Genomic DNA, 25,711 nt, shown 5'->3' on the forward strand with positions numbered 1-25,711 from the left:
TTGTCTTTCAAAATATAATTCATAATAATGAAAATTATTTGCTCTCCAAAACCCTACTGCCGTCTTGAATTATCAACTGTTATGCTAGGTTATTTCCAATCTAGCCCTTTCAACTTTCCTAACTCAGTATGAAGGAAGTTGTACATTTGATTCATCCCTCTGGTTTCTCCTGCTTTTCCCTTCAGGGAGTGTTTAAGGTTTTTTTTTTCTTGGATCAGGATGATCTGGAGATAGAATCAAATGTCCCTTTAAAAAACAGTGGAGATACTATACTTTGGGGCAATGTATGTTCATATGAGAGCATTTTAACGGAACAGAAAACTGACATGTCAACATGGATAACAAAGGAAGCTTGTTGCATGATGTGGTTCATTGTTACTCTGCGGTGAAATAGTGATTAAAACTAAAATAGCTGAGATCACTAACTTAGTGGGGTTGCAAATGTTTGGCAGGAAATGTGGATAATATCCCATCTTGATATGCAAAAATAGAAAGGGATGGAAACCAGTTAAAATGAGATGAATTGAAGATATGCAATTGTGGCTCAGGGACTCTAGAAAGGAGCATTCATATAAAGAACATAGTTGAATAAGCCAGCAATGACAGCGTACCTGCCAAAATGAAAGTACTCTAATAGACTATATAAAGCCAAGATCAGTAATGGTGCTTTGGAGTACCTAAAAACGAAAACCTATACCCCTGCCCGCCCCCCCCCCCAAAAAAAAAAAAAAAAGGAAAAGAAAAACCTCTAAAGGTGGAGAATGATTTGGTGGGAAGTTTTTCTTAACTCAGATAGTGGTATCCAAAATGTTTAAAACACTCTTCTGCAGGCAACTATTTGAGTGTTTGTAAAATTGTGGACACTTCATTGTTTACCATGATGCTAAACCAGACCAAAGGATAACAAATAAAATTATTTAGACTGAGTATAACTCAGCTAGTCTAGTGTTCCTTCACACTGGTATTTAGGTGCTAATATTTAGCTGTGAAAGAAGTTCATTTGCCTGTGACCCAGTGTCACTGGTGTTCTAACTCTTATGGTTTTTGTGGCTGAAGTAGCAGTTCCAGGTGTTGTCCTTCACTAAAGGCAACACTGAACTCACTTGCTAGAATGTGGTGGCCTGAGTGGGGTGTAAACAGAATAATGTTCTGTTGGGAAGTGCAGCTATCATCAGGTGAGGTTTAATCAGGACTAAAGCTGCTCTGTGCTGGCTTGCTGGTCAAGAACTTCCTTTAATTACAGAAAAGACTAGAGTTGGAGATGGTGAACAATGAAGTAACTGCCCAAGAACATGCAAATTTTAATTGTCCAATAAAGACAAAGTACAATTAGCTGTGATGCTTGTGACCATTAGAGACATTATCAACTGAAAACATAATGTTTGAGAACTAGTTCAGCACAGTTTCAGTTTCTGCTCTTGGCCCTGAGTTCCCCTTCAATCACAAGTTTCCATTTCTAAATTGTTTCTCGCCTATTGCTGTGTGAAGAATCCCCAAAAAGCTGGGGAAACTGGTCATGCAAGTGGAATTGACCATACACAAAGTATTCTTAAATGCACCAAGTACACTGGATAAGTAGGTTTTTCTTCTAATCTGTCACAGCAATCCTAGCTAATTTTACTAGCATGTAATACTAATAGGATTTAAAAAAAAAGACAATCAGTGAGAGGAATCAAAAGGTACTAATAAAGGAACAGATTGTTTAAAATTAAACAAACTAATTTTGGCTCATGGGAAAAACAGAGGCAGATTATCAAGACTAACTAGAGAACACTGGGAGACACTCAAAGGGGAATAAAATTTCCTTGAGTTTTTACTTAGGGCAGAAAAATAGAGCTGGCTTTGACCAAGAAGGCTTCAATGTAATAAAATGCAGCAGGCAGCACTTCTGGGTGAATTAGTTTCTTTCAGCTGCGTTGAAAGAAAGAGACCATGAAATTGAAGGTAGTGGTGGACAAAATACCTGGGAGAAATGAGTTAGGCCAGAAAGGGTAAATTCTTGTTGCTGGGCACATTTACTGAAGTTTGGTTAATAAAATATTTAATACTACTTTGGTTTGAAAATGGATGTTAATAGCTTATATGCTAGAAAGAAATTAGAGTTTTTCTTGCATTTCCTCTTAAATATGTATTTGCTGTGGGTAGCATTTTGACCTGTGTGTGTGCTGGGCGTGGTTGCTCTTCCTGCTTTCTCTGACTCCCCTCCAGGGACGACTGCTCAATGAATCATTTTTTAAAAGGGAGCACCACTCTTGTTTCGTATTGGACATGGAAAGTCAGACTTGAAATGATGATTACCTTCATTGTGTCACAACTTCATTATGTGACTATTGTGGGACATGAAGGTTCCTCCTGCCTTTTCTAATTGCTATGGGAAAGCGTTTCACTGCAGTTGTTAGGCTTAGTTTATTTGAAATCACTAGACTTCTTTAAATGTGCAGACATTCTGTAAATTTAACGTTTATTCTGTGTTTTATTTGTTGCAAACAAATGACAAAATAATTTGGGGGAGGTGAGGAAGAAAAAACTGGGGAGATCACAGCAGCACAAAAAACCAATGAAAGGTCTGGAAAATGAAACGGAAAAATGGTTTGAAATGGGCATGTTCAGTCTAAAAAGACAAATGGTCTGTGCATTCCATCACGTAGCAGGATTTCAGCAATCTAGCAGCAGTAAACCATTATATTTCAAGGCAAGGCTACCCTGATTGCATAGTATTTATTATTACCAATTATTAAAAAGTAGGCTCTCTCCCAGAGGTGGTTCTGAGATAATCAGATTAATCCTGCTACAGTTAGGTTGGAAGGACTAAGTAAACTAGTGGTCTGCCTTTGTGACCCAAATGGTTATGTGATTTAAAAGTGAATCACAGCCCAATCATGAAGCTTTGCTTATTTTTCACAGTAACCCACCTTTATTTTGATTAGAGATGTGATGCATATTGCGATCTTAAAGTAGCCTAGGCCCTGCTAAGAAGGGGAAATAGGAGAAAATAGTAGCTTGTTAGCTGAAGGAACTGCTTGTTAACCAAGATTTCTGCACAGCCTGTAACAAATGTCGCTGCAGTCCAAATTAAGAAGAATGCACTCAGTCTGATAACATTTATTTGTCTATGTGACATGTAAGAAAATTTGAAGTTTTAATTCATTTGTTTGTTTATTTGTGGCTTCAAGTGAGTGCCTCTGTGGCCTAAGACTAGGTTTTATCTAAATACAGTAGTGATAATAAGCCAACTGGTTCTAAATGAATTTGGTAGATGAATGGATTACTCTTTTGACATCAAATTATCTTTGGAAACTTGGAAGGGGCACTATCAAATAGTTTGACCACCCAAGTTCACTTATTTGACAAGAAATACAATCTGACTTCATGGTGAGGGTTGTCTCCAGGAATCTGAATTTGTTTAAATCCACCAGAAAATGCATGAGGGTGAGGAACATCAGTTTATTCCAGTTAAAGGAAGAAGCATCTGATTTTGCAAGGTGCTGAGAATGCCTTTTACAAGCAAGGGTGGGAACTGGGTCCTGATCTACACTACGAGTTTAGGTCAAATTTAGCAGTGTTAGATCGATTTAACCCTGCACCCGTCCACACGATGAAGCCATTTTTGTCGACTGAAAGGGCTCTTAAAATCTATTTCTGTTCTCCTCACCGACGAGGGGATTAGCTCTGAAATGGACCCTCCTGGGACAAATTTGGGGTAGTGTGGACACAATTCAATGGTATTGGCCTCCGGGAGCTATCCCAGAGTGCTCCATTGTGACCGCTTTGGACAGCACTCTCAACTCAGATGCACTGGCCAGGTAGACAGGAAAAGCCCCGCAAATTTTTGAATTTCATTTCCTGTTTGGCCAGCGTAGCGAGCTGATCAGCACAGGTGACCATGGAGTCCCAGAATCACAAAAGAGCTCCAGCATGGACCGAACGGGAGGTGCTGCATCTGATCACTGTATGGGGAGACAAATCCGTGCTATCCAAACTCCGTTCCAAAAGATATAATGCCGGAATATTTGAATAAATCTCCAAGGGCATGAAGGACAGAGGTTATAAAAGCAGTGCCATGTAAAGCCTACCAGAGAGGCAAATGGCCACTCTGGGTCAGAGCCCCAGACATGCTGCTTCTATGATGAGCTGCATGCCATTCTAGGGAGTGCCCCTACAACTACCCCACCCCTGTGCTTCCCTCCGCCCCCCACCCCTGCCGGGCTACCTTGGCAGTTATCCCCCCATTTGTGTGACGAATTAATAAGGCGATTTAAAGGGCCTGGGGCTCCCCGTGGCCAGAGCCCCGGTCTCTTTAAATCACCGCTGCAACCCTGCCACCACTACCCCAATAGAACGGTGTTTCACCTATAACGCAGTAAGGATTTTTGGCTTCCCATGACCACGTTATATTGGGGTAGAGATGTCTCATTTGGATAGTTAACTTTTTTAAATTTAAAAGTTTATAGTTATTTATCGAAGCAGCAAAGAATCCTGTGGCACCTTATGAGCTTCGTGTGATAATACCCACTTCTTCATGCAGCAGCAGTGAAATTTCCCAGGGGGGTGTGTGTATATAGCAAGCAGCAAGCTAGAGAGATAACGAGAGAGGTTAGAATCAGGGGAGAGGGGCCCTGTTCCAGCAGCTGAGTGTGAAAACCAAGGGGAGAAATCTGTAATTGGCAAGCCATTCACAGTCTTTGTTTAGTCCTAAACTGATGTGTTAAATTTGCAGAGATGAATTGAAGCTCAGCAGTTTTCTCTCTGAGTCTGGTCCAGTTTTTTTTTTTTTCGAGGGAGAAATGATAGTTTAGTATACAATAATTCACACTTCCGCGACACACGCACAGGCAGAAAAAAAAAAAACACAATGCCTGCCTCACAACTAAGTCGCAAGAACAGAATGCAATGCATCCACAGCCTCCACAACCTGACTGACATTATAAAGGCTGATAAAAGGGGGGGCTGTTGTCTGTCATCATGGTCTCTGACTGAAAAAGCCAAAGATCAGACAACAATAAATAACAATACAAACATTTTTAATTCCTTCCCTCAGATCCCACTCTGAAAACACACCAGAAACTGCTCTACTCACTCACTCTAACACTACACTAACACACAAACAATCAACATACCCCCCTTCCCCCCGTATAGCTATATACTATCTACCTAAGATCCCAAAACCTGGTAATCCTGGATCTCATCATCTCGGCATTGGAATTGACTCTCTCTGAAGGACTGTCTGGATACTCTCCTCACTACTCTACCCCAGTACCACCAGCTACAGCCCATGACACCACTGATTTCCTGGAAACTACAATGCATTGGTGACCTTGACCTTCCAGAGAACACCATCCACCATCACCATGGATGTCTCTCATCTCACACACAACACACCACACACACAATAGCTGTATGCCACAGCACAACTGGTTGCTGAGCTCTGTGCCTTTATCCTCACACACACATTTTTCAAAAAATAATGACAATATATATCAGAGATCAGTGGTGTGGCACTGCTACCCACCATGGCCCCACAATTATGCCAATTTTTTTATGGCTGACCTGGAACAACTCCTCTCCTCTCTCCCCTCGCCTCTTTTCTCTACTACCGCTATATTGATGACATCATCATCATCCATCCATGGGAAGGAGAGACTGGAAAAATTCCACCATTCCACCAACATCACAGCAGCCCCCACTCTCCTATCCTCTCTACTGGACCTATCTACACGGGAGGTCCCACTTCCTAGGTGTGGTGTGGTGGGTGACAGGGTACACACCACCACCCTATATATAAAACCCGCTACCTTGCCCTACATGCATGCCCAGCTTCCCACCCACCACACACACAGACACCATTGTCCATTGTCCACACACTGAGGTACAACCAGAACCCTGCTCTGCAGACAGAGACCAACCAGAGACAGAAAATCTCCACACTCTCCCAAGCATTCTCAAGAGAGGAGATAAGGAAACAGATCAACAGAGAAAGAGAGAAGAAGATGTACCCAGAAAGAAGAAGAAAAAGAAGAGAAAAGCCCAAGAAAGAAACCAACAGGACTCCACTGGCCCACTCATACCCCAGCTCAAACCCCCAATCCCATCTATCAGGGATCTACAACACCATCCTGGAGAATGATCCCACACTTCAGGCAGGCCCAGGCCCAGGCCAGCCAGCCCAGCCTCAAGCAACCAACAACACACATATTCTCACATACACACACCACACACACACAAGACACATAGTAACTCACAACACCCATGCACAAAACAAAAAACAAACCTCTGCACCACCCCACACACATACACCCACCCCCAGATCACCACACCCAACCACACCAGATCACACCACCACCACCATCATATACCATGCATGCATCACTGCATATATATATATGCATGCATGCCCAGCCATGGCCTGCTATGTGAACATCAGAAAAAACAACAACAGGAAAGACACAAATCACACAAATCAACCATTAGGAATGGCAAACTACACACCACACAAACCTCTCCCACAACACTTAAGCCCAGCACAATACAGGTTTTAGAAAGAAAAAGAGAAGAAAAAGAGAGCTGAGAGAGAGAGAGAGAGAAAGCAAAAGTTTAGGACTAAACAAAGACTGTGAATGGCTTGCCAATTACACACCAGTTTTTCTCTCCTGGTTTTCACACTCAGCTGCTGCTGGAAACAGGCCCCATCCTCTGATTGATCTAACCTCGTCTCTCTCTAGCTTTTTTTGCTTTGCTTATATATATACACCTGCCCCTGGAAATTTGCTTGCATGCAAGAAGAAGAGGGTATTATTCACCACACAAGCTCATGCTGCAAAAATTCTGGCTTTAGGTGCATTTGCGCTTCAAGCGCTGCGCGGCGCCGCAGCGCTAGCGCTAGCGCAGCGCCAAGCTCCAGCGCCCAGAAAAATCCCCCCAGCCCTCTCCCTGTCCCCTGTGCAGCGGGACGTGGGGACTGGCTGCTGCGCTGGGGCCAGGCTTGCAGCGCTGCTGGCAGTGGCCACAATTTGCAGAGGTGCTGCAGAAGTGTTGTTTTGCTGCCTGCTGCTGCAGCCAGTGCTGCAGTGTGCCACAAGTCTAGCCAGTAAGGTGCTGCAGAGGATTTTCTCTACAGAACTTTAGCTGCTTCCTACCCCTCTGATAGTTATTTATCAGAGCTCCAGAATCTTTGAGGATGAGAGCAACAAATTGGAAAGGAATGCATACCATCTCAACATGAAAATATTGAACATGTATATCTTAAATACCATAAGGTGCACTGAATGTTCAGTATGAAAATAAAAAAAATAGATCAGTGGTGCAGATAAGGCTGAACGGATGGATTTTTATGAATGCTGTAGGAATGTCTCATAGTGGGGAAAATAGCTAGAATGTTAGGGAAAACTCTCATACATAAATCAGAGAAATGAAAATATGCTTAACAGCATTTTCTTAATGAAAGGTATGAGTACTGGACTAACTTGGTCTCTTGGTAACAAAGCATAAAATGTGTGGGGAAAAAAGATAACGGGAGAGTGGTTAGTGTTGATACTAGAAGAACCAGCAAATGAGTGTTCAATAAATGCCATGCATATTTATTTACAGGATTAGAAAAATATTGTATTTGTAATATGAATGTCAACACAACAAATGTGATAAATAAAATATGGGAAGGGAGTTATTACTGTTTGTTTTTATGTGTAAAGAGATGTCTGCTGAACCTAGGAAAGTATTGGAAATCTTTGTGACCCAGGAGTATTTTTAAAATAGCGACTTCCTCAGGGGCCTTGGAGTTTTAAAACTTACTGCTGAACCTGAAATTTTGAAATGAATAGGGAAATTGTAAATCAAGCATTCTCCAATGGGGTTGTGTTTATAATGCACTGATAAACACTTCTGATCATTTACTCAAATTCCCTTTTGGAAGTTTTTATAAAAGTTATCTTGCTCTTTTCAGGTGGTGGTTGATGTACTGTAAAAATGAAGAGTACAGGCATAAATAAAGTGATTTTTTTCAATTTAAATCACACTTTTTATTTACATGTAGCTTGTCACTTAGACACCTCTGCATATTACAGTCTTAACTTGCTAAAGTGGATGCATGGTTTCCTAATTGCTAGTAAAATACAAGGTTTTAAATAGTTATTTTCTATCAAGGAAATGCACATTTGAAGTGCTTATCAGTGTTGATAAAGATAAGGTCCTTAGTTTGGGAGTAACACAAATAGAAAATTGGCAAGCAAATAGCCCTTACACTGCTTTCTGATACATTGAGTTTCCAGAAGAAAGCAGAAATGCTTTGATCAGGCTGTAGTCACACATCAGGTCTTTCAGTTTCAAGTCATGGGACTTGTGCTTCTCAGTCAGTGCTACAATAATAGGTTAGTTAGGTGCGTAAGAAAAATACCATCTTCCATGTTTAACTCTTGGCTTCAGACCTAAACTTCAGGCTCCTATTTTTGAAAAAAGTTTATATGTGTATTAAGTTCACAATAAGTTGATTAATGTTTTGAAAGTCTAAATAACTTTTCATAGGTAAAACAGAATTGATTTTGTTTTGAAGTGACGAATGTATACCACAAAGTTTTTAATAAATAATATTAAATTTAATATTTTTTGCTGCAATTGCTGCAAATACTTGAGCACGATTAAATTTTACGTAAGAAGTCCATTGATGTCAATAGAACTATGCATATGTTTAAACTTGTGTACCTGTTTGCATGATTTGGGCCATAACTTTAAATATTTGGTTTACTGCCTAAAACAGTTATATAAAATTCAAATAAAAGCCTTTACCAGTAGTAGCATTTTTTTTAAAAAGAGGTTTTATAATGCAGTTAATTACAAATTTTGATCTAAAATTACAGTAACATTTCTAAATGATGACTGTGTAAAAATAGTAAATCTCCTTTGAAATCAATGATTGTGGGGGAAAAATAAGTATTTAAATAATGCATTAAATCATTTCCCTTTGCAGTGCAATCTCATTAAACAGAACTCCAGGGGATATTAGTGTTATGTTCATGAACAGAGAAGTTCAGTAAAAACATTAAAAAACAAAACAAAACAAAACAAAAAAAAACCAACCCCTCCTTCTGGAAGGTTGCAACATAGCACTACTTTACTTATCAGAATCCCAAACCCTAACACACAAGAACCAAAACCAGAGAAAACTGGTGCTCCTTAAGGCAGCAAGGCACAGTTTACCCCACCTTGCTCTAACCTAATTATTTGCACGCTGACTGCTAAGGACCCAGATCACAAATTCCCTACCAACCCCCCTAGTTGCAAGGATGATTAGGAACCCCCCTGAACATTTAAACTGATATCTTATAATTTTAACACTGTTTTCAACACATCACAATCAAAAGGACCTCTTAAGAGTTTCAGAATTCAATGCAAGTGAAATATTTTTTTCCATTTAACTTCCTCTGATTCCAAATGTGCATGTTCTGTGAATTAGCTACTTTAAAGGAAAACAATAAAATGAGAGCAATTATGGGAAGAGGTGAGAGAAATAGGTCGCTCATTACTGTGAGTGCCTTGATACTTCAGAATACAGTATGAATTTAAGTGACTGAAATATTCTTCAGCTGACTAACTCAGAAATTGTGATTAAACTACTGCATTAAGAGTGATCAAAGCATGTGGAAATACTATGCATCAATAGACACTTTGTACATTAAATCAGTTTTTTCCCCACAAAGTTTCAGTGACTTGTACAAATCTATAAGAAACTGAAAAGCTTTCGCTCTTCAGTTAACTATTGTATGCAGTGTTTATTGAAAACTAATGAGTATAAACGTAAGAGACATAAATACAGAAATTAAATCAATACATAAACAAAACAGACAACACAAAGGCTAGAAATTTTAATTAATCTTATTTTTAAAAATGTGCAAGAATGTTAGGCACACTTCCATTGCATGTATGAAACAAATGCTACCCAGTGTATATACATAGCAAAATAACTGAAAAAAGGAATGCTTGATAGCAATGATACTTAGCAGTTATGACATGTTCTATCTGTGGATCCAAAAGCAGTTTGGCTTTATTTCCATTTTATAGATGGTAAAAGGGAGACAGATTAAGTGACTTGCCCAAAGTTACAGAGCAAGTTTAGTCAGTGGCAGGGCAAGGAATTGGACCCACTTGACTTCTAGCATCCCACTCACTTTCCTATATTACCTCCCTCAGGACAGTTGTATGTTCCTAAAACACTCCTTAAAAGAAAATATCAGGGATGCATCATACAGCTTGTACTTTAACTATTACTGTTCATAGGTTTTGTTCAGCGGCCCCAGGCAGGATTGGGCATCATAATAGTGTGCGCTTTACATATGCTAAACAAGACGGTCTCTTTCCTAAAGATCTTAAATTTATAATGCTGCTGGAACCAGATACATGCAAATGACAGCATCAAATAGAACATTTTCAGTTATTATATACTTTCATACTGTCATTCATATTGTGCTAGTGTCAGAGTAAAAAGGAGAGAGGTTACATCTTCCAAAGGTGTTTTGGAAAATAACATGATGCATGTACAAAGTACCTCAATGCTGACATTATTGTAGTTTGACAAGCTGTAATAAATTACAATATTCCAAATGAAAAAAAGTCTTGTAGCAGACTTAATTGCTTCACAACAAGGTGGGTGCGCAAGCATGTGTTCCCGGATCCTGTGAAAACAAGAAATTTCATTCTTCTAAAACTGTAACCAGGACATCTAGTAAACGTCACCATCCGTTGTCCTTAATGCACAAGAACAAACTGAACTTATTACCTTTTCTATTAGCAAACACCTTATGGAGTAGATGGTTATTAATTACTAAAAGTCTCAACATAATTTTGTATTTAAGCTTGGGGGGGAGGAAGAGGCTGGTGCATAAATTATAAGATACTTGACTGCAAAGTCCTACTAACAAGCAGTTTTAAAATAGTTCCTTTCTGCCCTTAATAAATACTGTAATTTCACAGCCACACTATTTCAAATACAATAGCAAGTGACATACTGGTGTTATAAAGCTCCTAAATCAAGACTAGGTTGTCAGAAGACCTGATACTGCAAGCATATATCCAGGGTAGGCCCTTTGAGACTACTACTGTTAAGCACAACTTTGGATAGTGTTTGTGTAACACATGGTATTGCAATATGAGTCTCTGTCCTTCCCTATCTGAAGGCCTTATACAGCTCCCCCTCACCATAATATTGGAGTGCCTTCCATGTACATTCAGTCATAGCAGTCTAGTCCCTAGTGGAGTCTCTGGATCTTCCTTACTGGAGCCAAAACTCTGCTAAGGATAGGGTTGTGGCTAATCAGCATAAAAAGTTAAAAGGCTACTACTGCAGCAAGCTAATGGAGTGGCTCCTTTGGCTCAGATGGTACACAGTTGCCCAGAAGGCCCCACTGACAACTCTAGCAAGAGATAGGCATAACTGTTATTGGCAGGATTACTCACATTGAAAAGTGATTACACCTCTACAAGCAGTCAACTTCCTCAACTGAATCCTTACTGAAATATTTTGCAATATTAGCTGTGGAACTAAGTGACTCTCTGGGAAGCTATACCGGATACCGCACTGCAACAGAGGAGATTAATATAGGAACTGAAGATGGAAAGATGGGTACAAGGTAGGGCTTGTCAAGCGATTAAAATAATTAGTTGTGATTAATCGAGCGATTAAAAAAATTAATAGAATACTGTTTATTTCAATATTTTTGGATGTTTTCTACATTTTCAAATATATTGATTTTGATTACAACACAGAATACAAAGTGTACAGTGCTCACTTTATATTTATTTTTTATTACAAATATTTGTACTGTAAAAAAAACAAAAGTAAAAAAAATAGTATTTTTCAGTTCACCTAATACAAGTACTGTAGTGCAATCTCTTTATCATGAAAGTTGAACTTACAAATGTAGAATTATGTACCAAAAAACCTGCATTCAAAAATAAAACAATGTAAAATTTTAGAGCCTGCAAGTCCACTCAGTCCTACTTCTTTTTCAGCCAATTGCTCAGACAAACAAGTTTGTTTACATTTGCAGGAGATAATGCTGCCCGCTTCTTGTTTACAGTGTCACCTGAACAGGCATTCTCATGGCACTGTTGTAGCTGGCATCACAAGATATTTATGTGCCAGATACACTGAAGAGTCATATGTCCCTTCATACTTCAACCACCATTCCAGGGGACATGGGTCCATGCTGATGACAGTTTCTGCTTGATAACAATCCAAAGCAGTGTGGACCGATCCATGTTCATTTTCACTATCTGAGTCAGATGCCACCAGCAGAAAGTTTTTCTTTTTCGGTGGTTCGGGTTCTGTAGTTTCCGCATCAGAGGTTTGCTCTTTTAAGACTTCTGTTTAGCATATCTGGCAATGCCCGCTACAAAAGTGCCAAGCAAATGCCTTTTCTCACTTTCTAGTGGCATTGTAAGTACGAAGAGGGCAGCATTATTTCCTGTAAATGTAAGCAAATTTGTTTTCTCTTAGTGATTGGCTGAAAAAGAAGTAGGACTGAATGGACTTGTAGGCTCTGGAGTTTTACATTGTTTTGTTTTTGAGTGCAGTTATGTAACAAAGTCTACATTTATAAACTGCATTTTCATGACAGATTGCACTACAGTACTTGTTTGAGGTGAATTGAAAAATACTATTTCTTTTGTTTATCATTTTTACAGTGCAAATATTTATAGTAAAAAATATACACTTTGATTTCAGTTACAACATAGAATACAATATATATGAAAATGTAGGAAAACATCCACAATATTTTATAAATTTCAGTCATTATTCTATTGTTTAACTGCAATTAAAATGGCTATTAATCACGATGAATTTTTTTAGTTAATTACGTGAGTTAACAGCGATTAATCAGTAGCCCTAGTACAAAGATATGAAGTAGTGCTAGGTTCACTTTGGAAAAAGTAGTGTTGCTCAGTTTTTGTGGCTTTATTCATAGTCCGTTTACTTTTCCCCTGAGAAAATCTCCCCACCTGCACCATTTGGAAAGTCAGGGCGTCACCATCACTGTGTGGAGTGCAAAGTTTGCCTCAGTCCTATATTCAGTGCCTTCCATTTACTCCTCTGTTGGCCAAATTCAGTTGTCAGTAAAATCTATGTAAATCTGAATTAACTCTAGAAGTCTAATGTAATTGAGAGCAGAATTTGTCTTTATAATAATAACCCTTCTGCATTCTTAGTTCACCTTAGTTTCACATCTAAAATGTTAGGAGAGTGGCCTCCTTGAAACTAGCCAGGAACATTGAAAATACATCACCAGTAGGTACTCATTTTCCCCCTTATTCCTGCAGACCGAGGAGTTTCTGTCCACTTAAGCATGTCTTGATTTTTTTAAAATTATTGCATACAGAGATGTGCATCAACTGTAGCTAGACCATTGAAGCAGTGAAAAGTCTTTCAATCCTGGTCTCTGGGCTTCATTCTCCCTACACATGACAGAATCCTCAGCGTCTTCCTCATTTTGTGCAGCCATGTGTTTATGCAACATGCCTGGCTAATATCAGAGGTTTTCATTTCCCTTCTATAGTTTTCTGGGGAGGAGGGCATGGACTGAACTTCCCTGCTTGAAGGCTGTGTAACTTCATCTCACCAGCACAAATAGTACAGGAATGTCAAGTAAGCCACTACAGTACATGGAATTCTTGAAAATGTTATTTGGACAGGTTTAAATTAAGACAATTTAAATAGGAGCTCTTTGGAAATAAGGGAAATGTACTGGAATGTGCTAATGAAGTGCATCTGTATAGAACACATGGAACTGAACAACATCTTGTTTTCATTACTGCTTTTAATTACAATAGTACAATCGTGGTATGTTGGCCCTTTTACTTGCAATTATGTGTGGTTTTGAAACTGTCTTTCAGTTACAAACTAGTGCCCAGAATAGATACTACTGGAGTTGATAAGTTTTGCCTGATTGTAGGATCATAGCTTACATCTGCCTTCTGGGGTCTCAGTGGACCTGGTAAGCCATAGGGGTGCTTTAGAAGTTGGTAAAGTCAAGTAAAAATTGTGGGCATGTGATGAAGTTCTTAGAGATGAATGTTGTATGCATATTCATCTTTCTAAATTCCTATCAGTCTTAATATAGATGAAAACATGAACTTCTGCACAAGACAGGGAACAGCCCAACTGCTTTCAGCTTAATGCATCATTTTTCTGAAGTTGCATGGTCTTGAAATTGTCATTGAGATTTCTCAAGTAGGGACTGTTTTGTTATTGTTGCTAAAGATACAAATCTTGAAATAATTAGAAAGTATGAGCTATTGTAAATTCAAAGTTTGGCTTGTGGTTTTGTGTCCAAGAGGGTATTTATTACAGGATATTAACTGTTGTTAGGATTGAAAGGGTTAGATTTTTATCAGTAATGTCAGTAATCCTTGATTTCACCACACACACACACTAACAAATGAAGAAAAATTTCCATTAACAATAACTGAAATTTACAGATAGGCAAAGTAACAAAAATGCTGCTTGAGAACTTATGAGGGTTTGATTTAAGGATATTTATTTTTTATATTTTGACATGTATATGATGACTGTTTTAACAGTTATAAAGCATTCACTTTTAGAATCTGTCTCTACGGTCATTAAATAATTGTCTGATCTGGCCCCCTGATTTCCCACAACTGTGGAAATTTATATTGATAAAAATAAAAAAGCTTTAAAACATTAATATCTGTCAAAATTATTAAAAACAAACACAAATTCTGCCAAGCCTAGCTTTACAGTAAGGTTTAAAACTGTTCTCTTTATCTGTTAAACTAAACTGAAGAGAAACACTACTATTTTCAGAGTCTGTGTTTAATAGATGTGTTTCAAGGCCAGAGAACAAATCAGTCTTTTGTTTCACCCACCTTTAAGTACAAATTTTACAAATGGATTTTATTAAATCATTATGAAGAAAATATAATCATTATATGTGTATACTAGACATGACCATGTTTCTTAGTTACACATTTTTTGTACCTTCTCCAGTCAACCCTTTTGCTTTCAAAGAACAAAATTAAAGACAATCCAAGAATAAACTAGAAAAATAGTAAATTTGATAAATAATTTTTCCTAAAAAAAATTATACAACAGCAATATTGTTTTTCTTTATTGTCTCTTTAGTGTTGGACCCCAGACACATGGCCTAAAGTGATTTATTGAAGTGTGTTTCTTACCTTAAGTGGCTGTGAATGTGGCATCATGCAATTACATATTGTGGGTGTCAAGAAAATATGATCTGGAAATCAGTTGACAAACTTAAGCATTTTTTCCTAACTGCCAGTCCTGCCAACTCAGATCTCAAAGCTAGAAAGGGACCCTTCTGAGGTATGCACCACCAACAAATAAAAATTACATTTAAAAGTGTCGTTTGTAATTATACACATGCATCAAATTATCCATGCGTATACCGTTACAGGACTGGAACTTTGGCAAGAAAATGTGTTGGTCATGCAAAAGGCAGAAAAGAATCCCAGTCCACCTCCTCATAGCTGTAGTGGCTGTGAGATGCCAAGAGGAGTGAAGAGCTGTGAAAAACTTAATTTAGTCAGTAAAGGTGGCAGATTGTGTAAATAAGGTGAGATAATGTATAGAATTCAAGCAGGTAGATTTCAGAAATTAGACAAACTATCTCAAAATAATTCAGTGTAGACTTTCACTGGAGTAAACGTTAACTACTTGAATTGTGATCATACAGGTAAGCAGACTGTAAAAGGGTTCGCTCACCACTGGCAGTGGGTCTGGGGATCGGCTCTCGTCTGGCCTCATCTGCTCTCTCTTCATGATTCAGCCCTCTGGCTGGCTCACTGTATAGTTTTCCCCTTCCAGGGTATTGACGTCTTGCTGGTCCAACTGTCCAGCTGCCGCCTTCACCAGTCCTGCGCCACTTCCCGGTGGCTAGTAGGGGAACTCAGGCTTGCCTGCTACTCCTGTTTCCAGCCCAGGGATCCTATAATCATCAGTCAAAGTCTGCAGTGTCTCTACCCTGGCTGCCATTTCCCTGGGCTCTTCCTAGTCTATCCCCTGCTGGCTTTCTTCTCCACTCCTCTTTTGGGTAAGCGCCTTCCCTCAGGATTAGGATCCCAGGGCTTCTGTTTCCTCCTGGGTTTCCTCCTCCTCCTCTCCTCACTAGGCCCAGAGAGTGACTGCAGTCCCATCTGCTATTAACAAACTTCCTCTTTTTATAAGCCTATTCCAGCTGGGCCTCTTCTGTAATTAGTGTTTGTAAACTCCAGGGCCTCCCTGCAGGTGCAACTGTGAAGGTTAATTAGCCCTTTCTGAGGCGCTGTGGCCCCTCCAGGGCTGACGAGGGGTGAACACCCCATCACATTGAACTTAGTTAGAGATGCCTTAACAAATCATTGTGGTGAATTCTTTTTTATTGCATCTGACTTGTATTCTATTTCAAGCTATATTCACACCGTTGTGAATAGCACCATGCTTTTCTGGAAGCAAATACGTAGAATGAAAGTTGAGTAGTGGATACAGCAGGGATTCTGGATGCTACCGCAGTCTGCTTCCTGCTTTGCCCATTATTTGCTTTGTGACCAGTGTTGTAGCTCCTAGGTGCTGCAGTAATACAGATGTTTACTAATTAAGCTGACAGTGTGCCTTAAGAAGCAGTGCAGTTGTGGTAATTTATTATTTTTCCAGATAGCTGCCTACTTAGGGTTCAGGTTAATTCATAAGTTTATATAAAACTTGAAGAGTAGGTAGCTATCTGGAAGGATAGTAAATTATCCCAGCTGTGTAAATGGTGAGCTAAAAGTAGACAGCTCATCCCCTAGCTCTAATGCTAGTTTATATCATTACTCTAATAAAGAAAATAACTAAATTCTGAAATGTTGTCTTCATAAAATATTTTGGCTTTAAACTACACATAAAGGAAAGACAAATGCGCATGAACAAATTTTTTATTTATTTTTATATTCATATTTATTTATTTATTTACTTTGTATTGATGTAACAGTCCGTAAAGTGAAGTCACAAATGTAGATCCATACGGTGTATCGAGCTCTTAAATATATGTACCCGTGTTGTCACTGTCTCCAGTTAATTACTGCACCTCTCAAAACCTAAATATAACTTTTAAATGCTGTATAAAGAAAAAAAAGACTAGAAAGTGTATCTAGGGGACCTGTGAGTGTGCACTTCTAAGGCAGCTCTTAAATAAAACTTATCACTAAGGCTGTGTTATGTAGTATTGTATAGGATATATATAAAAGAAATTCCTCTTGGTCAGGTTGAATTCTGGAAGATGTGTATTGTATCACTACCGTGAAGTTTCTCCTTGTTCTGTGTAGCAGTCTTGCACTTGTGGAATTAAATATTGTATAAAGTCTTTCTAATTGTTTAAACTTTCATTGAAAGATTTAAGGTAATGAACTTAAGTTTCTTTCATTTTTTTTAAATGTCAACTATGAGATGTCCCTTTTCTACCCCCATGAAGAGGATGTGTGTAACACTGTAGAGAATATTGTTAAATGTAGAAACTGTTGTGCAGTATGGAGTCCACAGTTTTACAGAGTTCTTGGCGCAGGCACTGTAGTGTGAGGTTTAAAGATCTAGCTTATTAATACAATAATTGATTATTTTTGTCTTTGAGAGCCTCGTTTTTTTAATTAAAACTTGTGATACAGACATAACTTGTAGCATTAACACCTTTCAGTGAAAATATGCAAGGATCCTAGGATTGGCTTCTTGTCTGCTGACCCTTCCATTGATTTTACTACACTGTAGGAGACTAGGAACTCCCTTGAAAAGTAGAACTTAAATGTGCTATCCAGTAAAATGTTCTTCGATCGTGTGAAGTCCATTATTGATTTATTACAGAAAAAAATGTTAAATTATTCAAGGCCTTGTGTTCAGTGTCTCAAAGTGCAGAATTATGCTCCCAGAGTCTAAGCTTTCGTTTAAAAAACACCACCAAAAAACTCTCATGGTTGTGAAGGTTACTCCGTTTGCATTAAGGTTAACTGTTGCAGTTGTCTCCTAGGGTAGCTCTACGCTGCAATTAAATATCCGTGGCTGGCTCCTGCCAGCTGACTTGGGCTCTTGGGCCTCTGACTGCGAAGTTGTTTAATTGCAGTGTAGATATTTGGGCTCAGGCTGGAGCCCAGGCTCTAGAAGCCTGCAAGGGAGGAGGGTCTCAAAGCTCAGGCTCCAGCCCGAGCCTGAACATCTACACCACAGTTAAGCAACCCTGCAGTGGAGACCCCCAAGCCCAAGTCAGCTGGCACGGGTGTCTTATTGCAGTGTAGACATACAGCCAGTCTCCAAAGAACCTGAAACAATAGCTCTTCAAAAGTGTGAACTTCCTCATTTATCTACAGAAAATTAACTCCGTGCCTAATAATGACAATTTAAATGCCAACCTAAATGTTTTCACTTCTCTAAATTAGTGGAAACATCAATCTAATGTGCTTATCTGTAATAGATCCAACATTTCCCTAAGTGCCAAAAGTCCCAACTGTCCCCGTCCAGCTGCCAAAACCTCTAACTCTCCTCATTACTTTTGTGGTGCAATGTAGTTATAAAAATAAATAAATACAAATGTAGAGGGTATGTAAATCAGTTCTACATCAGCAAAGATAAAATAGATACTGTGCTGTGTGTTCAATTAATTAAAAACTGGAGTTTAAACTAAATTGCTACAAAATTTCCAGCCTGTCAAATCACAGTGCTACAGAATCCATGGACTCTGCTGTAGAACTTAGGGTGTTCTTGCTGTGGAGTCCCCTGGGTCTTGTTAGAACTCTGTCAACATATTCTGTAGGAAGCAGGAGCCTGGGATGGCCAATAGAAAGGGGCAGCACTCCATCCGTTATTGGGGCGGCACATCCAGGTTTTTGGCGGCAATTCGGTGGCAAGCCCTTCAATCCCTCTCTTCCTCTTTGGTGACAGCTCAATCAGGTTTTCCTTTGTTTGTTTTTTCCCCCCTTCGCCGCTTGGGGTGGCAAAAAAGCTGGAGCTGGCCCTGCTTTCAATGTAAAGCTTTATTAAAATTTTGTAAAGGGAAAACTGACATCAGAACTATCAATACAGTTCTTTGTAGATTGTTGCATAACTAACTGCTCTTCAGTTTCTTTGATAGCTTACTTTTATTGCTTTTTATTTCTCCCACTGCAGGAAGCAGGCTCTGGAAGCAAAACAGAGAAGCATGCATTGAAGCTATATTTTATGCGGTTGTGTTTTTGTTGCAGGTATTGGATTGGATTGAAAACCATGGAGAAGCTTTCCTTAGCAAACACACCGGGGTAGGAAAGTCCCTGCATCGGGCCAGAGCTTTGCAGAAACGCCATGAAGACTTTGAAGAAGTAGCACAGGTAAAAGTTTCAAACGTGTTAAACCCATATCCTGTTAAACAATTGAACCTATATCACTGTTCAATGGTGCCTTAAATTGCTTACTTGACATTGAAGGGCTGGGCACACTGAGTGCTCTGGGAAGAAAAAAATGAATCCAGACACCATGCAAATTAAATTCTAAGTGTTTCCTTTTAACTTAACTGCTAGAGTAGATTTTTATTTGAGTTTTCAATTGTGCATAAAAATATTGAAAGCAAAAAGCAATGCATCAACAGCAAAAAGTGAAAATGATGCTTGCAAGAACAACAAACAAGAAATCTCTGAAATCTTTAATATCAGATTGGGTGCAGGTAGGCACACCTCATTGTTTGTAAAAACCAAACACCCATCTGATAAACTCAATGGTCAGCCATTCAACATAACCAATTAAAACAAATGATAGTAAACATTGGTTTTTAACCATGGGTTTAAGCATTCACATCAATCTCATAAATATAACAATACCTTTGTTTGGCTGCAGAAACATCAATATGAAAATGAGAACATTTTTGTACATAAAGTTGGGACTTAAGGACTTGTGCTTATGTTGCTTGGGTTAAGATTGACGACCATTCTCCCTGTTAAAACAAATGAGTTTAACATGTATGCTAGGTGATGAAATGGGATGTAATAATAGATACATTTCTTCTGAGCAGAATGTTTACAATTCAAGTTGTGGTGCAGGTTGTGCAGGTACTGGAATTTCCATCCCGTGAAAAACTTCACATTTCTCAGATAAAATAAAATAAAAACTTTAATTCTTAATCAGCACAAAAAGTCAGATATGTGCAGTCTTCCATGGGAGGGACATCTTAAAAATTCTTGCATTTCAGAAGAACCAAAATGGGATTGTTTGAATACTTCCAGTCCCTGCACCCCAGGCTCCAACGTTCCCTGGCTGCTGAGTTTCAAGTCAGGCATGTGTGGAAGCCTGGGAAGCCGGGTAGCCAACGTGCCTGGTTTCCATGAAATCAACATTGTTGGGTGGAAAACAGTTTGTTTGGAATATTTTCGACCAGCTCTAGCATCAAGTAAGATTATCAGTAACATTTATGAATTCAGTTTTTATTCACCCAGAGCTTTTTTAAAAGCATATGGTGTGAGAGAAATGACTGAGCCTATTGAATGCTTTTGTATGCCTGGTTTTAGCTTGGACGATAAGGAAGGTGTAACTAGGAATTATTGCGCACCTTGGAAATACTGCATAGTCACAAAAAGGCTTGGAAGACATTAAAGAAATGAGTAAATCTGGGTATTATCTTAAAAGAAATTGAGTTGCAATTAGTGAAATCACAGCTTGTAACGTTTGAAAAGAAAAGACTTGGAGAAATAGTTACCAGACAAGAAAGGTATTGTGATATCAATCATCAAAAATGGGAAAAATAACAACCCGTGTGTAGCTGACACTTAGCTTCAACACACACACTACTGGTGATGCTTGCACTGTCAGGAATATCTGCTAGCCAGTTTTATTGATGAATTATACTGGAAAACATGTATGCTAAGGCAAACCATATATGGCTACCTTGTGCATAGATAGTAGATGTGTCTAAGCTGGTTTGTTTACTAGGGGAATGTTAGAGTTTAAATTGGGAGGTTGTGGTGTTTTCCCATTGGGTCTTTTTTGCAAATGACTGCTGGAAGTGACACTCAGACAAACAGAATACTGTGAAGTATTAACAGGACCAGAAGTACAGATTTAATAGACAGTATAGTGGATTGATCAAAGTGTGAGTGAGGGTCAAATATTGTATGTTTACAAGATGTGGGTTTTGTTTGTATTAGTTTTCCTGTTTAATGCACAAGGTAGCCATTTATGGACCTGTAATGTTGAGAGCATGTCTTAGAGCAGGGGTGGGCAAATGATGGATCTGGCCCATCAGGGCTTTGTATTGCCATCTCCATGGCATCGTGGGCCCCTTGCCGCTCCCGGAAGTGGCCGGCACCACGGCCCTGAGGCCCCGCTGCACGCCGCTGCCACCCCAGAGCTGCTCAAGATAAGTGGTGCCAGGCTGGAGCCTGCACCCTGAACCTCTCCTGCACCTGCACCCCAGCCCCCTACCCTGAGCCCCCACCGCACCCCTCCTGCACCCCGAGCCCCTTGCCACACATCGCACCCCCCCTGCACCTCAACCCCCTGCCCTGAACCCCTTAGAATGCCCCGCACCCCCTCCTCCGCCCCATCCCCTTGCCCTCAGCCCCTTCCTGCACACCGCACTCCCTCCCGCACCCTAACCCCCTGCCCCAGCCCTACATTCATGGCCCCGTATACAATTTCCCAACCCAGATGTGGCCCTCGGGCCAAAAAGTTTGCCCACCCCTATCTTAGAGCATCTCCACCATCCAGGAACTGAAACACCATGAGAAAACCAGATCTCTCATTATAATATCCTGACAAAGGGCTCAAAGACACTGAAACAACCTTAGGGCTATACACCGGCGCTGGATTCCATTCACACTCTTAATTTTTCATTTATAGCAAACGTATTTTTAGTTTCATGTTCAGAGTCATTACTTTCTGGTTGAGAGAGGCCAGGCCCTCTTTGTTTAAAACACTGGAGAGGAAGTCCATTAGATATTTTACACTGATACTTGAGCAGAAAGATTAAAATAACAAAACGTGACTAAGAGAGAACAGGGTGAAAATATTTGAAAGGTGTAAACGTCTGGGAGAGAGGAATTGATCTAGGCCAGTGATTCTCAAACTTTTTTTTCGTGGACCAGTTGAAAATTGCTGCGGGTCTCGGCGAACCACTTAATGATCTTTCCAAATGTTGTTTGTACCGTTAGCTAACTACTGTAAAGTGCTTTGGATAAAGTAGTAATTAACTTTTTTTTGTTCTACAAATAAAAGCACACAACTCATATTTTAATATCAGTAGTCTTAGCTTTCTAATGTGATGGATGTGCCCTCTCTCCCCTGCCACGGCAGCCCCCGAGCTGGGGCTGGGAAGAAGGGGGGTCTCTCCCCTGCGTCGGCAGCCCTCGAGCTGGGGCTGGGAAAGAGGGCTGTCTCTCCCTGGCAGCCACAGCCCTGGAGCTGGGGAAAGTCGCCTCGTTCTCTGGCCGCTGCAGCCCTGCACTTTCCAAATTCCCCCCACCCCCTCTTCTCACCCCACTGCCCCCTCCCACCTATCCCCTATTCCCCCCCAAGGCCACCACCTCACCTTACATGTGCATCTTCTCTAGGGTCCAGGCACCTAATTAGTGGAGCCACACCTGCACGGCTCCACTAATTAGGTAGCTGGCCCTTCATTCTCTCGTGTGGGCTGCCCAGGTGCGCACCTTCGAGGGAACTATCCGCGGACCACCTTGAATGGAGCTCGCAGACCACTGGTGGTCCATGGACCTGATCTAGGCAACAAGAGGAGTCGTTTTAGGTGTAATGTAATGAAACTGAACAAAGGAAAAACTTAAGCTGAATAATAAGGAAAAACTTCCTGATGCTGAGCACTACTAGATTGAAAAATAATCTCCTCAGGGAAGGGGTGGAATCTCTGTTGCTCGAGACTTGAAAAACTAGACTGGACAAAGTACTTAAATATACTGTAGCGAACAATCCTTCACTGGCAAAAGGATAGACAAGATGACCTAATAAGTCTTTTTTTCCATCTCTGACTTCTGGTTCTATGGTGACTGCCAAGACAGGCACACCCTTTGAGATTTTTCCCTTCTCTAAACCAAATATAAGCAGGCCACAAACATGCATCCCTGCTTTGTGTATTCCAGATAGGACAGTTGATTTTTATACTTCAGGACTTAGACATCACATTCATTGTTATGTTCACATACTCATGCTGTTCACTTGTGTTCAGGCATATGGCAGTTTTTTGCTAGGAGATGCATTATATTCTGTAAGAGTGACAGCAGATGAAAGTTAAATTTGAAGTGTACTTATTCCCTACATACACTTTTGAGTTATTCACATTTTTCCTTTGATCAGAGAATCTGGCCACACCTGGGGTTATCAGTGTCAACTCTACCAAAAAAAGATGAGTAGGCATCATCCCCTTGAAATCCCACCTGGCTACATTGCTCAATCACCTGGAGCCACTAGTAAATGCTGAACTATTCGCTTTCAGCTAAGGAGCTGACAAGTTCAGACAGGCGATCTGTCCTTTTTTCCTCCTATGCTGTTTCTCCGGGGTAGTTCAGATTCCAGCTCCCCAGGACTGCTTAAAAGAATCATAGAATAAGCTAGCCCACAACATGCAAAAAGTGTTCATAATTCCCTGTAACATCAGCAGACATCAGTCTTATCACAGGTTAAACGTTCTGATGAAAGATTGACACTTTCATCTGCTCACTGTACAGGAAAACATTGGTTTTCTACAACAAGGGCAATAGGTAGAAGACATTGGCCTGCAGTATGTTTATGTATCCCATCAATGCAAATGCAAACAGGATTTGTCACATTAGCTATCGGTTAAAATGCTTTCTTTAGCAGTTATGAATAAGGCTAATATTTTGTCATAGATATTTTTAGTAAAAGTAATGGATAGGCAATGAAGAAAAATTCATGGAAGCCCGTGACCTGTCCCTCATTTTACTAAAAATATCCATGACAAAATGAGGAATTGTGGTGTCCCCACACCACCCGTGGTGGCTGGGCAACTGTGGGGGCCCTGGTTCATAGCTCTGGGGGACCCCCACCGCCTGTGAGGGCTCAGCGCTGCAGGGGCTCCCACTGCCCAAGATGGCCGGAAGCTGTGAGATCCCCCTGCCCCCTGAGGTGGCCCTGAACTGCAGGGTCCCTCCGCTGCCCAAAGCAGCCCAGAGCTGCAGGGTCACCCCGCCACCTGCAGGGCCCCCCCCAGCTCCTAGTCGTTGTGGGTGGCGTGGTGACCCTGCAACTCCTAGCCACCATGGGCTGAAATCATGGAGGTCTCTGGAAGTCATAGAATAAGCTAGCACACAACATGCAACCATGATAAAATCATAGCCTTAGGTATGAATATGTCTACAAAATATGGAGATTGTAACACACATGGAAAAATGTTTCAGTATTACACACACAAGCCGCAAGTGAGTAGTAACAGGTACTACCAAATTGACCAATTTTACCTTCAAAGAAGCAGTGCTAGAGGCTACCCTTTCTTCCCTGCTAGCTAAAATTTCACATAAGAACATTTACCCCACATGTATAGGATTTCGATTTCAGTTACCTTTAACAGCCCACTTGTAGAGCAAAAGATTCTCAGCTTAAAAAACTTTGGATGTTGACAACTGTTTTGTGTTTATTCCCTTATGTATTTGTGGATTGGATTCTGACTCAGCTATTCCTTTTTTTTGCAGCTGTGGCTGAGAGATGTCCAATTGTGCATAATGGTCTCTGCCCAAGATACATGTATGGTGTACAGGGCAAGAGTCTGTTAGCCATGTGTTTCTGCTACAAAGCTGAGTTAACTTTTTATCCATATGGAGGTTGCATCTTAACTGAGCTATGGATCGGCTTCCTTGGTTTAGGGACCAAGTCTGTAGAAATCCCTTCCTGACCATGCCCTCCTGAGCCTGTTTGTAGAATAAGTCAAGGCTGAAATAAGGCCTTTATATTTCAACCAGCTCATATGAGACCATTGTAGCCTCCTCCTTTTACCAGTTACTTGGTAGCCCTTGTCCATTTTCTTATATTGGTGGTGGCTACGACTCTGTGCCATTTTATTTAAATCACATTTAATTTTTGTACGAAGTCTAGATACATTATATTTTGTGCTATATAAATACGTAACCGCTGTTCGTTTTCTTGCGGGATGGCTCATGAAGGTGACAGCTACTGCAGAGTCTCTGAAAAGTAGGGCTGCCAAGCGTTTAAAAACATTAATTGCGATTAATCGGATTGCTAAACAGTAACAGTAATATTTATTTAAATATTTTGGATGTTTTCTACATTTTCAAATATATCAATTGCAGTTAAAACACAGAATACAAAGTGTACAGTGCTCACTTTATATTTATTTTTGATTACAAGTATTTGCACTGTAAAAAAACAAAAGAAATAGTATTTTTCAATTCACCTAATGCAGGTAATGTAGTGAAACCTTTATCATGAAAGTTGAACTTACAAATGTAGAATTATGTACAAAAAAACTGCATTAAAAAATAAAACAATGTAAAATTTTAGAGCCTACAAGTCCACGGAGTCCTATTTTTTGTTTAGCCAATCGCTCAGACTAACAAGTTTGTTTACATTTGCAGGAGATAATGCTGCCCGCTTCTTGGTTACAAAGTGAGAACAGGCGTTAGCCTGGCACTGGTGTAGCTGGCGTTGCAAGAGATTTACATGCCAGATGCGCTAAGGAGTTATATGTCCCTTCATGCTTCAACCACCATTCCAGAGGACATGAGGGGTTCTGCACTATAACAA

General features: G+C 40.0%; 1 protein-coding gene across 12 annotated transcripts in view; it reads left to right on the forward strand.

The window, feature by feature from the left end:
- Positions 1 to 25,711, forward strand: part of TRIO (trio Rho guanine nucleotide exchange factor) — a 437,405-nt gene that overhangs the window by 194,060 nt on the left and 217,634 nt on the right. For all 12 annotated transcript variants that reach the window (XM_039521976.1, XM_039521977.1, XM_039521978.1 and 9 more), the window contains one exon: positions 19,204 to 19,326. In XM_039521976.1, the coding sequence (XP_039377910.1) occupies positions 19,204 to 19,326 (123 nt within the window). The remainder of the gene's footprint in view (positions 1 to 19,203; positions 19,327 to 25,711) is intronic.

The sequence above is a fragment of the Mauremys reevesii genome, linkage group 2 (assembly GCF_016161935.1).
Source record: "Mauremys reevesii isolate NIE-2019 linkage group 2, ASM1616193v1, whole genome shotgun sequence".
Lineage (NCBI taxonomy): Eukaryota > Metazoa > Chordata > Testudines > Geoemydidae > Mauremys > Mauremys reevesii.